Source organism: Podarcis bocagei (assembly GCF_964188305.1).
Source record: "Podarcis bocagei genome assembly, chromosome: 12".
Lineage (NCBI taxonomy): Eukaryota > Metazoa > Chordata > Lepidosauria > Squamata > Lacertidae > Podarcis > Podarcis bocagei.
In genome coordinates, this window is record NC_138137.1 from 39,255,086 (window position 1) to 39,272,447 (window position 17,362).

Here is a 17,362-nt window from a genome sequence, read left to right on the forward strand (position 1 = left end):
AAGTGATTTGAAAATGGGGCTTTGAAATATCACTGTGTGCTTGAGCCATAAATACTCCTTGCGTTTTTGTGCTCCCCCTTCCCAATCTGTCCTCCTGGGAAAAAGACCCAGGAGGAGGAAAGAAAAAATGTTGCGTTAATGAAAGAGCTTGAACTCCACTAATAAATCAGCAACAACATAATCTTGTGTATGTTTTAATTAATCAGATATGTAATTTTTGGATGGATGACACCCCAGAAGACTGAGTGATTTGAGGAAAAGCATTCCTTTGGTGTGCATTCCCATCCCTGCCCTGTTAGGAAGATCTTGATTTTTTAAAAGTCATTTACGCCTGATTGGTGCATGAAGCATAACATACGCTTGCCCTTAAATCATTTATATTTTACATTCTTTATGATGCCTTTGTGAATTACCTCTTTCTGCATTTGTAATTAGAGGATGTAACAGATGGCCTGGGCTTAGTTCAGGGTGATAAATCCACTAAAATAACCTACAGGAAGCCACTGTGGACAAATGATTCTTTGTCCACTGTGGTGTTCAAGATCTGTGCTACTCAAGACGTTTTGGCTAGGAAGGATGATTATAAAATAGTCTGGCACAGAGACTGGACAAATCAACAGACAAGCGGGGGTGGGGGGCAAAGACACACATACAGCAGCATAGTTGATGGGTGGGTGGCATTTTTAAGGTTTTGATTAAATGAACACTGTTTTTTATTTCTGTGGATACTTGTTTTTAGAGATGTTTAACTTAGTAAATAAATACACATATTAAATTTTGCAAAGCTAAAATATGGATAGATAAGCCATTCATTTTATGGGGAAAAATGAAAATATTATTCACAACACAATGGAAAAATAAATGTAAGTAGAAGAAGCTGCAATGTGGTAGAGGGAAGTCACAGGGGTAGGAAAAAATACGATATTGAAAATGGTTATAACTTGAATGTAATGTAAAGATTGTTAAAAATGTGTAACTGAATGAAAACTAAATAAAAATGTAATTTAAATAAATAAATAAATAGTGCTAATCTACATAAAGTTAGGCTTCATGCTGGAATGACAGCACTTCCATGACAGGGTGTGTGGGTGTATGTGAAGACAGAGAGACAGAGCCTGTTGGGTAATGGAAATATAGAAAACCAATGCCGTCTAGATGCATTATTGAGATAAATGTGCCTGAGAAGATTTGTCAGGTATAAATATGAGTGAAGGCCTCAGAATGTCCTTGCATACACTTAGGCTTCCTGCTGATTTCCTGTAGCTTAAGCTTCGTATTCACCACACTTAACAAATCAAAATTACACACCAACATATTCAAAGTTCTGCTCCAAGCTGAATACGATGAACAACATAAACATGTGAATAATCCTAGGCACATATATAAATTAGTTTTGGCTAGTCATAGAGAGCAGCAAAGAACTATGAATCAGTGGCGTAGCGTGGGTTGTCAGCACCCGGGACAAGGCAAGTAATTTGCACCCCCTAACCCGTGGATTTGCGCCCCCTAACCCCCAGATGTTGCACCTGGTGCGGCCGGCCCCCCATGCACCCCCCACGCTATGCCACTGCTATGAATTGTCCCCCATCCACTGCCCATTGAGAATCCTACTTAGCTGCCTCCTCCTACCTCTCCTTCAATATGGGGTAATGGGGGGGGGAAGGCTGCACATTTTCATTCTGAATTCACAGATATAAGGACTGGAATATTAATTTTTGTTTTTTAGAAAGAGTAAGAGTGTGATTCTTAAGATACTGAATTCTGTGCTCCAAACCCGTTTCTTCTGTGCTTTCGTACTGTGATTACACAGCTCTGCCTATAGTGGATTTATATGGAAAACAAGCGGATTTCTGTCATTTCAATTGTTAGCTGGGGTTTCATGTACCTCTGTTGGTGGGCAGAGTAGCTCAGCATGAAGCAGGAAATGTCTGAGCAGGGAGATGGCTTCCAGCCAATTGACCAGAGGTCTCAGCAAGTACTCTGTGCTTCTGGACTAGTTCATTCCTAACACCTGTTTCCTGTCATGTTCTAATCCAGGCCCAGCTTTGCCGCTGGCACTCATCTCTTTGAACTCGCATCCACCTGGCATGAAGCCACTTCCCATTTGCCAATCACATATCAGGTTCTCTCTCCTATATTCCACAGTGATCACCCTCAGTATTGTATCTCCTGATTTATATTCTTTTATTTAAACTGCTCTCCTGTTCTGTCTTGTAACTGGTGCAAACAGAAAGAAAGGATGGAGAGCAGGGGGAGAGAAGTCTGCCTCCCTGTAAACGTAATGCCTATTTGCCATGAATTACTGCAAGCACTTGCAAAAGTGGAATTCTTACATATCAGGTATGAACTGTAAAGCCCTCTGTACATGTAAAACCTCTATACAAAGTAATGTAATAATGGGCTGGCAATATGTTTCTGGGAGTCTCCAGGGAAATCAAGGGCAGTTTCTGCCCCTCACCACCACCTACAATTCAAGAGACTTGTTTAAAGATCAGCAAAAGCATAACACTTACTCACTTCTGAGCTCCTGGATTCATTTGCCCTACCAGTCTCCAAAGTTCTGGAAGAGCAGCAGAGAGGATGGGTAAGATCTCAGCAAGTTGAAGACTCAGTTCAAAGAGAAATCCTTGATAAAATTTGTGGTCCCCAGGCAACTGCCTGAATTTGCGAGGTGCTGGCATACCTAGGAAAGAGAAGGAATACTGAAGGAAAATCAAAAAGTATTTACTGCAAACTTTGAAATCTTTGTTCATAATCCCTAAAAGTATAGCTTGTAATGGGGGTGATGCCTTTCTGTGTGTGACTCACCCATCCGGACAAAAGATGCAACTCAGCATCTGCTGACATAAATGTGTGTGATGACCAGGTTGCCCTTCAAACCTGTCAGCCAGGCTGTGCCAAGATGCAGTTAAATCAAGAAAAATATGATCGCCACATGGAGAGGACTCTCACTAGCTGCCACCTACTCTTTCAAACACCCACCCACACACATGCTGTTTTTCCTGCTGCTGTCCAGAAGACAGAATCCTGGAAAAAACCACTCCCCAGCCCCAATAGTTAGCAAGATGATATAATATACTTCAGACAAACTGAGATAGACCATGGTAACAACTGGATTCTATGTTTTAAAATATGAGGAATCTATCATTGTATGTTTCTTCCCTGCAGCTCTAGGTGAATGTGAAATCTGCATAGCACCTAATATTGCCTCACTTGAATGTCTGCTATCTCCTCCTACATTCCATCTTGAGACTATGACCATATAAAACCTGGTTGCTTCACCATCAGCTAATGTTTCTCCTCTCCACACTCTGTTTATCATTTAGCTTGATGAAGAGATCTAGAGAAGTTGAAAGCTTCACATTATTTTGATTGACATAATGTTGTCCTAATAGGAATTTTAGATCCCCCCCCCCGGTGATCTGGGTTGCATTCCTGAAGGTTTATAGCACAGTTAACAGTAAAATATTTGGCATGTCTGCTCAGAGGTAAGCCCATTTGATTTCAGTGGTGCTTATTCACAGGAAAGCCACAGCCTGACCTAAGGCGAATGACAGCAACAATACTACAGTCTTACAAATATATCAAAATTAAAAAGTGGATCCCAAAATGCAAATTTGGGCTTGGATCCTTAATATGAAAAGATTGATTACTTGATCTAGAACAGCCAATGTGATGCCTTCTAGACAATAGCATTCACCATCCTTATTGGTCAGGCTGGTTGAGCTTACTGAAGCTGTTGTCCAGCAAAAACGAGGGCACCATGTTGGCTACACCTAATCTAGAACAACCTACCAAGGGAAGTCCCCCTGGTCCTCGTTGTTTTTAGCTGCTGCTGTCTGGTAACTTAGCTAATTAGTCACAGAGAGACCCTTGAAATCTACTGGTGTATTGCATTCTGCTCTGTGTTACCAGCTTTGCTAGTAATAAAATAGAGTTTTATTACTATTTATACTTTTGAACTTGATTTTAATCTATAAACACACAAACTCTGATCCAATGCACCTGTTATTGGAACATGAAGACCATGTCAAAATTAATAGACAATCCCATTTTCTTACACATATGTGGCAATATTTCTAAAATGCTGGCTGGCATCAAACCTGTCACTTTTGTTCCGTGTTCCATTTCATGTTTTGTTGAATCAATGTCTCTCCAGTAACTGCTGGAAGTGGAGCATAGATTCATTCCACCCCCTGCTACATACTGTAAAATCATTACACCCATATAATTAACAGCATGCTCCCTCTGAGTGCTGAAGCGAACTGATCTAATCATTAATTAAACTTTGTGCTGGGCCTCTTTCACTGCAGTTTTCATGAACTTTGACTCAAGATTAGACGGCAATTGATGGGCCTTATAATTTGATCTCCTGAGTTGCCCTCAACTTCCATTGAACTTAGCACCTACTCCTAGTGTGCAAGTGATTTATGTCAAGTGCAAATGGTGCAGTAGAAATAGGTTAAATTGCTCCAAGGGAAGATGTAGATTTGGTCAGGACAATAGCTATCTTCATAATTCACTTCTCATCTAAAATATAGCTATCCTCTCTATAAAAAATGTAAGTATTAATATTGATTCCCATTATACTTTGTAATATGCATTGGCTGTCTGCTAAAAAAAGTTTGATTGGAAAGTCAATATCTGAAATATTGAAATCTTTGGAAAGCCAGTTATGGAGCTTTGGCTGGGTGGGGGCAAAATGTTTTATAGTTGATAGCATTTATGGGATGAGGTCTTCATGGGCTAGTGGTAAACAAGAACCTTTGCATGCAAAGGGTTTCAGGTTGAATACCTGGTATCTCTAAACGATCTCAGAACCAAGTTACCAGTGATGGGAGGGATCCATGATCAGAATATCCTGTCTCCCCCGCCCTCATCAAAGTTGTGTAGGGTTTGCACATTTGATAAGGGAAGTTGCACAGGGTGTTTAAGCATTTAAAGTCCAAAGAACCGATGCAAACTCTACCTTTCAATTTTTTTACTGCTTTCCAAAGAGCCATAAAATTTAGTTGTTTTGTTATTAAGAGGGCAGGTCAAAGGTAGAAGAAGCAACAGGGCAGGAGGCATCTCTCTCAGACCTGATCCTTACCAACAGGGAGGAACTGATCAACAAAGTGAAAGTACAGGGAACCTTGGGAGGAAGTGAACATGTCCCCTTGGGTTTTATTACACACTGGCAAAGGAATGCTGAATGTAGTCGGATGTGCACTCTTGACTTTAAGAAGATTGATTTCAAAAAGCTTAAGGAACTACTGAGTGAAATCCCATGGTCAGAAAAACTCAAAAGAGAAGGGAATCCAAGATGGATGGGAGTCATAGCTGTCAATGTTTCCCCTTTTTTAAGGGAAATTCCCTTATTCCGAACAGGATTCCTCGCAAGAAAAGGGGAAAGTTGACAGCTATGATGGGAGAGTCTTTAAGCTGAAATATTGAAGGCACAAAGGCAGACAATTCCAACAAGAAAAGTGGGAAGCACTTAAAGAAACCGGTGTGGCTGCCTAAAGAACTTACAGATGAGCTGAGATGCAAGAAGGGCATGTATAAGAAATGGAACCTTCTGACATTGGAACTCTCACGAGAGGTGATGCACTCTCCTTGCTTCGAGGTTTTTAAGCTGAGGTTGAAGATGACATGTATGATCCAGTTGAAATTCCTGCCTTGCAGGGCATTGGACTAGATGGTCCTCCACAACCCTTCCAACTCTACAATTCTATGAAACCCTCAAACTAAATTGGGGTCGGGAACCATGGGCAGTCTCTCTCTCTCTCACACACACACACACACACACTGGACTGCAGTCATCAACCCCCCCCCCCATCTTAACATATGGGACACAACTTGCCCACCTAGAAATATACTTTCCCCCTTCTGTGCCCCCGGAGTTTTCTTTCTGGTGCCACCAGAGTCAGGAAAGAAGTGTGTTGCTTCTACTCTTCATCCTCATCTTTGTCTTGCTGCGTTTCATTTTGCTAGGAACGGTATGAAGAGTGGGACCGGCCCCACCATTAGAGTGAAACCATTGCCTCAGGCGGATGATTTGGGGCCTCACAAAAGGTCATCTAATTGGTTCATTATTTAATGTTGCAATAGTAGTACTGCAGTAGTAGTAGTAGTAGTAGCTTTCCTGCCAAGGAGGGGGAAGAAGCAGTTGTGGAGGAATTTGCCTCCTCAGGTGCCAAAACAACACATTGACGCAGGACGCTCGTTTGCCGCCTGTGCCTTAGGCGGCGAAACGTTTTGAGGAGATTCCGACTTGCGCCTCCTGGATTCCTGTCAGACAGTCGTCTACGCCCGGCTTGTTAACAGCCTTCTGGAGCGGCGGCCCCGCCTGCCTCCCTCAAGGAGGAGAGGGCCTTTTCGCGCGCATCCTCCTCTCTCGGGCCCGGGAGCGAAGCAAGAAGCCGCCAGGCCGCGCGCGCGCCAAGGGCGGGGCCTCAGTCCAAGCGCGGAGCCCGGGAGCAGCGCGACGCAGCTCTGGGCTCCTCAGAGGCGACCATGGCTGCCGCTCGAGTCCTCAGGAGACTTCGCGCCCTGCAGCCGGTCATGCAGGCGCCGCCGCTGTTTCTGCGCGCTTCGCAGGGGGCAGCTCGGAGCGGCGTCTGCCTTGGCCCCCGAGCTGCGCACACCGACACCGGCGGTAGTTGCTCGGAGCTGGCTGGGCGGCAGAGGGGTGCGGGGGTTGCGTCTCCCTACGGGGCTTCCCGGCCTCACCGAGCGGGGGCGGGCGCGCAAAAGTTGAGGGGGACGGGGGCGGTGCTCCTTCGGTTGCTGCTCGGAGGCAGCTCGAGGCGATTGCTCTAGTGCTGCTTATGCATGACTTAAGAGTTGATTTAATTATAGCAACAGCAAATTACCCGGGTTTATTCGTTAGGGAGACGAGTTGCAGTGCAAAGGAAGGACAACGTGTGAGCAGAGCAAAACAAAGTGGGAATGGGTGGTATCATCTTGAAGTGGTAAAATAGGCTATACTACTTGATTTTAAAAGTGTGATTTTAAAAAAAAACACATTTTTTAAATTTTTACAGGTATAAAATTAGTGCTACAGAGAGGCTAGCTGGTATATTACATTGGTGTATTAGAAGTTTTTGGTTCGTTTATTTACTTGCACAGATTATTATTATTCTTAAGTATGGGAGGACTCAGACCCAGTACTTCACTTGTCACTTGCAGCCCCGAGTGGTTCAAATCACCCCAGCATATCATTCTGTTGCTTGGGTAGATGAGGCCTGTGTTTAGTCACACAATTGCATTGTTTCATCTATACAGTCCCTGGAATGGGCCTCATTTTGTCCTTTCGCATTCTGGGAGAGCCAGAATGGGACCAGTTCCTGAATATTTGGATGTGGACCATGGAGTGCCAAGCTTGTATTTAATTGCCCATTAAATCACTTTGGCAAATAACTATATTTCAGACCCAGTTTTCCCATTTGCAAAATGAAGGCAACTGTAATATACTTCATTGTGTTTTAATGAGGGCAAGCAAGATGGTGTGTGTGTGTATAATGTTTTTAAATAGATTCCCCCCTTTCATTGTGCCAGTTCCAGGCTATCATAGTCTGAGGATTTTACCGCTTTGTTGATCTGTTGGCCCTGAAACACTAGCCATCACTAGGCAGTTTCCCATCCACCAGGGCTAAGCTGGGCTATCCATCACACTGGATCCCTTTCTGGCAGTGCAACACACCATCCTGACAAGTTAGAATTGTGCTCTTAGCTTTGCCAAATACTGCTGGTGTGCAACATGCCAGGCAGCTTAATATGCTTAGACCAGTCAGGCACACTAGCCAAGCTCTGCAACAGACGCAGGTCAGTTTGCGAGCTTGCAAGTAAATTTGTATGCACCAGGAAGAGGGGAAATGGTGGTTTAGAAGCAACCTGTGTGTTGCAGGATTGATGAGGCCTCTGGGAGATGGAAGAGCTGTCAATTCGCCAAGGGTGATATGATGTTTATTTGAAACCATTTTCTTTGCAAAGATTCTGTACCCCTTTAACTGTATGCAATATCTTTTTTATTGTTCTCAAGGCCCCATTAAACAACTCCTCCATGAATATGAGCCTTTGACCATTTCCTAGTAAATGCCACCACTGTGGAGTGACGCTTCTCTCTCAGCAGCTGTTCTAAGCGCCTTGTATTTCAGCAACTTGTCAGCTGTAATTGCAGGCCTCCATGTATCGCCTTCTCTTGGCTCTGGATGTAATTACTGTTCGCCTTCTGGTGCAATCTGGCATATAGAAATTTCTTCTGCGCACGGTGGCTTATACCTGTTGGTTGAATTTCTTGTTCTTCCACCTTTCTAGATAAAGATGTGGGTTCTTTGACAAGATACGATGAGTCGAGTGTTACCACTGACTGGCAAAAGAAGTTGACTCCTGAGCAGTTTTATGTCACCAGGGAAAAAGGAACTGAACTGGTAAGCCAAGAGTTGTAATAGTTTCCAAGCAGGTGAAATGTATATTCAACGTAGACATACATTGCATAACTGTTCCTTAATTTGGCAGAGTTTTGGCTCTGTTCAGGATCTCAACCAGGAACCCCCAAGTAGAATCAATCCCAGGGTGGCTTGCATTAGGCAGCAAATGTAAAGAGTGCTGCCTGCAAGCCCTGCTGCCACTTGAGCACTCCTAATGATTCATTGGCAGCTGGGGCTTTACCTGTCCTGCACTTGATGTCCTAGACCTAGGACATCAAATGAGTGACAGGTGGGCAGGGCTGGCTGAAAACAGCCATGCAAGTCAAATTTGCCAGCCTGGCAGGCCTAATTTTTTCTTGCAGGCTGAAAGTTCCCCACCTCTAATAGATAAAATAGATAGACCTCTTCTTCTTACATGACTAGGTCCATTTTTAAAGGCATCATCACAAATTGTGGCAGGAATAATAATTATAATAATAATTTATTATTTATAGCCCATCCATCTGGCTGGGTTTCCCCAGCCACTCTGGGCGGTTTCCAACCAAATATTTAAAACACAATACAGCGTTATAGGAAATCCTATAAAGTTCCGTGAAGAATTACTTCTCTTTATCCACCCTAAACTGATTGCAGTGATGATCGATCACAGATTCTGTCTGTTCAGACAAGAGTGATGTTGGGTGCTGTAAACATGTGATGACCACATACCTGAACCTGTAAGATTCTGCTCCTTGGTTTGGTTACCCCCAGGAGAGTAAAAGGGAATGCAACTTCTCAGGGTGACAAAGAGACATGCAGGTTGAATATCCATGTTACTCTGGAAGTTCCCACACATGAGCCTACTTGATGTTTGGTTTTGCAAGCTGACTTGGAGATGGAGGGTGGAAAAAATGGCTAAGAATTAGAATATTAACAATGCATGTTTGAAGCCTTTTAGTGGAATCCATCTGACTAACACAGAGCCTGGGATGTACCACTGCATATGCTGCAATGCTGTGCTGTTCAGGTAGGAGTCTAATTGCAATATACTTTTCTTTTTTCTTTTTTCAAATCTACATGTGTATGTCTGTCTGACTCTCTCTGGAGCTCAGGTACATAATGCTTTCCCTTCACAACAAACTAGTGAGGGTACAGTAGGCTGAGAGAGAGCAACTGGTCCAAAGTCACCCATTGAGCTTCACGGCTGTGCCTGGATTTGAACCTGGGCTGCCCAGCTCTAAGGGTGCATCTAAATGCAACAGTGAGGAGACCCTGATTCAGTTCAGGGCTGTGACACTGGAGGAGGACAGGTTAATTTTCCCCACTGCAAAATATTACCAGTTAAAATTCCCCCAACACTGCTATTCTTCCATTCAGGGAGAGAGCCTTTTCAGTCATCTCCCCACTTACATAATACACTTCCCTATGGGGCTCACCTGGCACTAGCATTAATATATTTTAGTGTCAGGCTAAAACTTTCCTATACTGCCAGGCATTTGACTTTGCTTAATATTATTAGCGGATTAAGTTTTGATTGGACATCTGTTGATTGGTTTTTGTGTCAGTGGTGACCAGGCACTCTTTTTTTGTCTGGTGGGTGTTGTTTTTTACTGTTTACATTATTGTATCTGTCAGGGGTTTAGGAGCAGAGGCAAGGGCAAGGGAGGAAACAGAGAGCGAAGGGGAGGAGGCAGAAGAAAAGATGAGTGATGACGACGACCCGAGATCTCCGAGTCTTTCCAGTGAATCAGAGGATTCACAGAAAGGAGCACCAGTGGCCAGGGCAAGGGGGGAGTTTAGGGGGGCACCCCAGGAAGATAGAGCCAGAGGGGACTCTGAGGAGAGCAGTTGGAAATCGGGACCAGCGTCACCGCTAGGGAGCAGGGAGGAGGAAGGGAGCCAGGGGGCAAGCGCTGGCAGCTCACCACAGGAGGGAGGGCATGAGTCAGGAGTGGCCACACCTCCATCGGGGAGCGAAGAAATGGTTAAGCGGAAAGTGGAAGGTTGGGCGCGCGCGCCAAGTTCAAATGCAGAGGGAGGCGGCGCAGTAAGCAGCCCGGAAAGGGAGCCAGGTCCTAAAGCCCGGCGCAAGGAGGCAGGAGGGTCCGGGTCAGCGTCAGAAGAATCCCGGAAGGAAGAAACCCCGGGGGGCAGAGGGACCCAGAGGAGAACAGTCAGGCGGAAAAGGTGGAGCAGGGCTAGGAATTTGAGTTGGTGCACAAGGGGCGGAGAATCAGACGGAGCTTCGCCGATCTAGCTACTAGACGTAGAGTTGCACGCAGCAGCTTGAGAATGGAAACTGTAACTCAATAAAGACTTTTACTTAATGATCGCTGGCTAGCGTGATCCTCTGTGAGCTAGGATCTTCGAGCAGCTCTGACAGTATCATTGTGTTATTCTTTTAATTCTTTTATACGTTTGTATGTTCTTTGTAAGATCCATGAGATTATTTTTGTAGAAAGCAATTAAAATTTAGTAAACAATAATCATACTGTGATCTATGTAGGATAAGACCCTGGAAATTGTCTCAAACAAGGATAGCTAAAGCGGTGCTCTCCAAATGCCTTGGACTCTAATGTCAAACGGTCCCTACCAGCACAGGCAATAGTCACGGATGATGGAAGTTGTAGTCCACAACATCTGGACACCCCCAGGTTGGCTTCCTCGAGTCTGGAACCTTTAACTAGTGCAGAATTCTCCCTTTTGACTGCAGGGAGCCGTAGAAAGCACAGTAGACTACTATTTCCCATCAGCTCTGACTGCTTAGGTGTTTGGGGGCCTGGTCTGAGCTGCTGGATATTATTACCTCACAGCCTGCTGCAAGTAGAAATAAGACCCACATTCAGATTATTGGAAGGAGTCTCCTCCCTAGCTGTATTGTGTTTACTGCTGAACTGCGGGCAAAAGCAAGAGCTGCCCCTTGAGAAGCATCCTAATCTCTGAGCATGCAAAGTGTTTCTGCAGGGTATGTAGGTTCCTGCTTTCTCCTAGGAAGAATTCACTAAGGATTAGGAATACATGGAACATAAGCCTCAGGTTTTATAGATAGCAAATCACAGAATTTTAATGGAACATCAAACCTCAGCCCAGTCATAAAATTATAGGCAAGGGTCATACTTCTTAAAATCATCTCAACTACATTTGGGACAGCTAAAATGCAGATCAAAGTAAACAACATATGTTGAAGGAATGGTGTATTAAGGGCTAATCTAACACATATGTTTGGGGAATGTCCATTTATCCACAAATGCTCTGGTGAACTACTTCAAAGAACAAATAGAATTTTGAGCAGCAGCATTTTGGTGGCTACTAACATGTTTCTAGCAGACTAAGCGACGTACTTATAAATAAACCGCACAGGGATAGTTGTGGTGGGGAGCTATTTTAATAGGGCAGAAAATTGGCAAGGTTGTTGGGGTTGTTGTTTTTTTACAGTAAGAAAATGTAGACCTGATGTAGAAGACACAGCGAACAAGACAATTTTAAACACCTGTTTGAAAAGCCATAGTCAGTGGAGAGAGTATAATTGCACTGGTCCCAATCCAGTGGTAGTTCTCATGCAGGAATGAGCTGTTCCCACTGCTTTACATAAGAGGAGCCTGCTGGATCAGGCCCGTGGCCCATCTAATCCTGCAACCTGTTCTCATAGCGGCCGACCAGACACCATGCGGAACACCCACAAGCAGGATCTGAGCGCAGCAACACCCTCCTCTCCCTCAGTTTCCAGCAACTGGCTTTCAGAAACATTACTGCTCCTGACTTCCTTTGCATAAGAAATCTCTACTGTTTAACCCTTAAATTGCACACTGAATGATCCCTGCTGTTGCACTTTCAGTAGTTCAAAGTGGATCTCTGACAAACTTGTGAGCCTCTCTTCCGTGCATTTACATTGTAAGATGGAAAAACAGCAAGGAGTCCCTCTTGTGGCACTTTCAAAGACTAACACATTTACTGTGGCAAAGGGTGTTTTTTTGAACTAGAGTTCACTTCAGGTCCGTCTTTCTTAGAAGATTTGTTTTTATATGCTTTTTACTGTTTTGTTGGTTTTAGGTTCTGTAATGGCATTGTCTGTTTTCATATTATACACTACTTATAAAATTTTTAAATAGTAAGAAGTTTATAAATGTTTTTTGATAAATGAAGATGGTGAAAGAGACTCTTCACATGGGTATCTACTTTCTCTGCTTTTCTTTCTTTGGTTTTAGAACAGTGCTGATTTTGCTTAGTTTGTACACCTTGATCCAGGAGTTTGCAAGTGTGGCTGGACTAGGCGTATCAGACAGATTTTTACAAAGTTCCTACTTAATCAGGCTACACCAAAAATGTGTATGTCTGATTGAAACAGGACACAATTTCCCACCTGAATGTTTCTTGATAGATCCATATTTCTGAAAGTATGAAGAATACAAAACTTTTTAATTTTATTAAACCACAGTTGCTAAAAATGTAAATGTCTATGTTTAATTGGAAGACATAGACATGTTTTGTTGGTTTCTTTGAACTTTTCATGTGTTCCTTAAAGGCATATGTGGGCAACAGCATGAATATTCATGTGTAAGTCTTACTGAGCTCAGTGGGGCTTATTCCTATGCAAGTGGGTACAGGATTGGAACCTCAGAAACTTTGGACACAGTCCAGTCAAAGCTGCACAGGCTTAAGGCTATAGTGCTAAACTCACTCACTAATAAATACATCCAACAGAAATCTCTTGTACTTACTTATGAGTTACTATGCTTAGTTCATGCTGTGGTTCACTAGTTTTAATGGAGAAATCAAGCACAGGGTTAAAGTCCTCTCTGAAATCAATTGGCTTTAGAAGTCCTTAGGTTTTGGTTGAGTTGCTCTCCATCCTTCATCTGTTTTATTAAAAACAACAACACATGGGCTATAAATAATCCTAGGACTCAGCTAGACTGGTAAAGGAAAGGCGATTTATATGTGATATAACGTTGTGCCACCAGATGGTGATGTGGAGTCCCGTTTTTCTCTACCTGTTTTCCCTGTTTAAATTTACAACTCTTTAAACGAAAATGCTTCTATGATATGTCTAAATCCAACCCTGATTATTTCCATACTGAACATCTATCTATTTAAAAGCAAAACTTCATCTTTTTAGCCTTCAATTTAAGGATATTCACTTGTGATACAAGATTGCCTTTTTAATAATGCAGTTATGGTTGTCAGCATTTTCATCCACCTGCCCACCCCCCTAATATTCTTAAGAGGGTCTCTTCTCCAGTCTTCAGAGAGTAGCTAGAAGTGGGGAGGCAGAAAAAGGTCCTCCTTTCCTTCCACTCTGCAGTTTTAATCTGAAATCTTAGGCACAGTACTGCGTCAGAAACTGCTTGCGCTAATAAAATTCACTGTTGCAAAATGCACTTAGAACAATAGGAGTTTTAAACACTACTACTGCCGACTTTGGGGTGGGGAGAAAAGAACAAGATATAAAGGCAATGTTATTTGGGAAAGCAACATCCCGCTCCAAGCTACTTTCTTGCTCATAGGTGAGAGATAAATTTAGTGATAGATTCCATCCATCCATCCATCTATCTCATCCTCTGTGTGTGCACGTGCGTGCGTGCATGCATGTGTGTGCGTGCACCACAACCCTTCATTAATATGCAATTTTGCTGTCCTTTATAGCTCAGAAACAAAATATGATTCTGGCACAGGGTGGCCATCCTTTTCAGAAGCATATGGGACACGTGGCACAGATGAAAGCAATACTAATATCTTGAGACGTCCTGATAATTCACTAGGAACAAGCAGCACGGAAGTCATCTGCAAACAGGTACACCTACCTTAAAGAAAGCATATAAAGGTCCTTAAATGCAAGTCTGTTATTCTATATGTGTCACAAAAAGTGAAGTGTAGCCGCATTAATACAACTAAATACACTTTCACGAATCATGAAATTAGCCCCAGGTAGCGGACCTAATGTATGAACTTATGGGGCAAATTTAAAAAGGTAAAGGACCCCTGACAGTTAAGTCCAGTCGCAGACAACTCTGGGGTTGCAGCGCTCATCTCGCTTTACATGCCGAGGGAGCCAGCATTTGTCCGCAGACAGTTTTTCCAGATCATGTGGCCAGCATTACTAAGCTGCTTCTGGTGAAACCAGAGCAGCCCACGGAAACACCGTTTACCTTCCCGCCAGAGCGGTACCTATTTATCTATTTGCACTTGACGTGCTTTCGAACTGCTAGGTTGGCAGGAGCTGGGACCGAGCAATGGGAGCTTACCCCGTCGCAGGGATTCAAACCACCAACCTCCTAATTGGCAAGCTCAAGAAGCTCAGCGGTTTAGACCACTACAACACAATCCTACACAACATTAGTGGTCTCATTAAATCCAGTAGGACTTCTGAGTTGACATGCATAGGATTTTGCCGCACTCTGGTGCACATTTCCAATGGGAATAAGACCGGTTAAATACAACAATATTTACCTCTGAGTAAATATGCAAAGGATCAGGCAGCACATGTGAGACAGTTGTATGATGAGTGGATGGGAAAGCTGACCTTACAAAAGTTGAAGGGAAATTTATAGATCTGCCCCATGAGTGATTATACTCATGGAATCTGCATCAGAAGTCCCAGTGGATTTCCTGACTGACTCACAAATTTAACAATGGTACTGTATTCTGATTGAAATGAGGGCATTCTCCCCCCCCCCATACTATTAACTGATTTTAAAGTGGTATTCTCAATAAGAATTGTTTTTTTTTTTGCATAGAAAACCATCTTATTAGCACTAAGGTAGCTTTTCCACAGAAAGCTTACCCAGGAGAGGCCAGACTTTACACCTGGGGCATTTGTATGCATGCAAACGTGAGCACACTAAAATGAGTGGGCTTCGGAAGTTGTCTCTAAACACAGAAGGTATTGCTTATATGGCAGTTGCAGACTTAATTGGCCCCTTTGGCTATGAAATCAGACTGTTTAATTTATGTAGATACGCTTTAATTTAAGGAACTGGCACTGCAACTAAGTCTGTTATTCTCTTGCAGTGCGATGCCCATCTGGGCCATGTGTTCGGCGATGGTCCCGAGCCATCTGGGCAGAGGTTCTGCATCAACAGTGTTGCATTAACATTTAAACCAAGCTCCAAGCAGTGAGACTTTCCTCTTTACAACCTGTGCATTTGATACTACTTTGATGCTCAGATCTCCTTTGCCGCAGAGGGCCACTTTGAAAATGTATCGGGAGCCAGGTGCCTGTGCCTATTTTGTGTATACATAGTGATGGTAATTAATGAGAATGCATGTGGGGGGACGCCAAACCATTGATGTGAGATGTGCTGCTCTTATTCTGTGATGGAATAGGCTCATCTAAGGTAGCCAGGCTAGTCTGGAGACCTGTGTGCCCTGCTTATGTGGATGCAGAGCTCTTCTGCATGTAGGCAGTTCCATTAAATCCAGCACAGACAGCACATACAAATTAATGTACATGCTGCATTTTTTATTTTAAAAATAGTTGATTGCCTCGTTGTTAATAGGTGAAGCAATCAATTACAGTGCAACCTCGGTTCTCGAACCTCTCCGTTCCTGAATGTTTCAGCTCCCAAACGTCAAAAACCCGGAAGTCAGTGTTCCAGTTTTTGAACGTTCCTTGGAACCCAAACGTCTGATGCGGCTTCCAATCTGCAAAAAGCCTAGCTGTCAGCCAATCAGAAGCTGCACCTCAGAATTCGAATGTTTCAGAAATCGGAACATCCTTCCAGAATGGATTACATTCAATTTCCGATGTTCCACTGCACATGCAAATCACATTCACAAATTTCTAAAACGGAAATACAGGAGCCTTGTATGTGCTTCTTAAGTATAATATAAATTAAATTATAAATATAATTTTTAAATGATTGCTCATTGTTGGAGAGAAAGGCCACATTTTGTGTTACATTGGTGCAACTGCCTCAGTATGCCATTTCCAAGACAAGGATTTGCTAAAGAGGACTCCCAAGACATCTGAAGGTGTGAGTTTGCTCTAATTCATGTTGGTGCAAACTCCATTTATTTCTAGAGCTGCGTTTTCCAAAAACAATTATTTTAGTAGTTTACTATGAGGCTTTCCTGTTCACAGCACAAACTAAAAGCCACCAGTAGATTTTTAAGACCCAGATGGGAAAGCATAAGTAGCACTGTGTCATCGGACAACACACTTTCCTGCTTCTAATTGCTGGAGTGAGGAACCACATCATTAATGTGAAAATTAAAAAGCGTAGGGGCCCAAATCATGAGATGAATTTAGAAAGCACGATATTTGAAACCAACGAAGCTATGGCACTATTAGCACCTGTCTTCTGATGACTTCACCTTAGGAAAATTCAAATTAAAGGCTGCAAGCCACTTCTCCCGCTGCTTCGTTGTTCTGCTGAATGCTGGGGACTTTTTGAAAAATATAAATGTAAATGTTGATATAAAACAGCAATTCTCCATCTGGCATATTCTGCTGCTGCACCTTTTCTTTGTAGATCTCTGGCAATTTTGGGAACAATTTTTATTTCCTACTAGTCTGCATTTTATTAATGGGGGTTGGGATGCATTGCAATTCATAAAATAGTATGTCTTCATTATTTTTTTTATTTATAAAATTATTCCCTCCTCCCTCAAAAGAAATAATGTAAAACATAAAAGGAGTGTTTACTGCTTCCTGTTGTAAATGCTGGAATAAAATGTTTTGTTCACAGTGGTTTTAATTTATTCTTGATGCAAGTCACTTATTAAAAGACAACATAAGGAGGATCAGATGTGGTGAAGTGTGCATGCAAGTGAGTCAACATAACCATCTCTGAAGCTTCCCCTTACTTCCCTGTCTTTTGTTCAAGCACCAGGATTTTGCTTCCTGTAGGGCAGCACCAAGAGAATACAGTGGAACCTCGGGTTACATACGTTTCAGGTTACATACACTTCAGGTTACAGACTCTGCTAACCCAGAAATAGTACCTCGGGTTAAGAACTTTGCTTCAGGA

The 17,362-nt window shown here is 43.0% G+C and overlaps 2 protein-coding genes across 6 annotated transcripts in view; one reads left to right on the plus strand and one right to left on the minus strand.

Moving 5' to 3' along the window:
* The window catches only part of PIP4K2A (phosphatidylinositol-5-phosphate 4-kinase type 2 alpha), a 190,582-nt gene that overhangs the window by 162,177 nt on the left and 11,043 nt on the right, over positions 1-17,362 (minus strand). For 2 of the 5 annotated variants that reach the window (XM_081163282.1, XM_081163281.1), the window contains one exon: positions 2,514-2,683. The gene's annotated coding sequence lies outside the window, so the exon portion shown is untranslated. Of the gene's footprint in view, positions 1-2,513; positions 2,684-5,514; positions 5,715-5,849; positions 5,982-6,222; positions 6,319-17,362 lie in introns of those variants that run through there. The other 3 variants (XM_081163283.1, XM_081163280.1, XM_081163284.1) reach the window with 3 other exon arrangements.
* On the plus strand, positions 6,385-17,089 carry MSRB2 (methionine sulfoxide reductase B2). Its single transcript, XM_081163305.1, has 5 exons — positions 6,385-6,640; positions 8,302-8,414; positions 9,344-9,420; positions 14,037-14,184; positions 15,402-17,089. The coding sequence occupies exons 1-5, from the start codon at positions 6,499-6,501 to the stop codon at positions 15,507-15,509; spliced, it is 588 nt and encodes a 195-aa protein (XP_081019431.1). The 5' UTR covers positions 6,385-6,498; the 3' UTR covers positions 15,510-17,089.

Bases quoted from the DNA above. Each gene is read 5' to 3' on its own strand.
- MSRB2 (XM_081163305.1), top strand. From the start codon at position 6,499: ATGGCTGCCGCTCGAGTCCTCAGGAGACTTCGCGCCCTGCAGCCGGTC. The intron at 6,641-8,301 runs GTAGTTGCTCGG...CCACCTTTCTAG, and splicing joins TGCGCACACCGACACCGGCG to ATAAAGATGTGGGTTCTTTG. The intron at 9,421-14,036 runs GTAGGAGTCTAA...TGTCCTTTATAG, and splicing joins TGCAATGCTGTGCTGTTCAG to CTCAGAAACAAAATATGATT.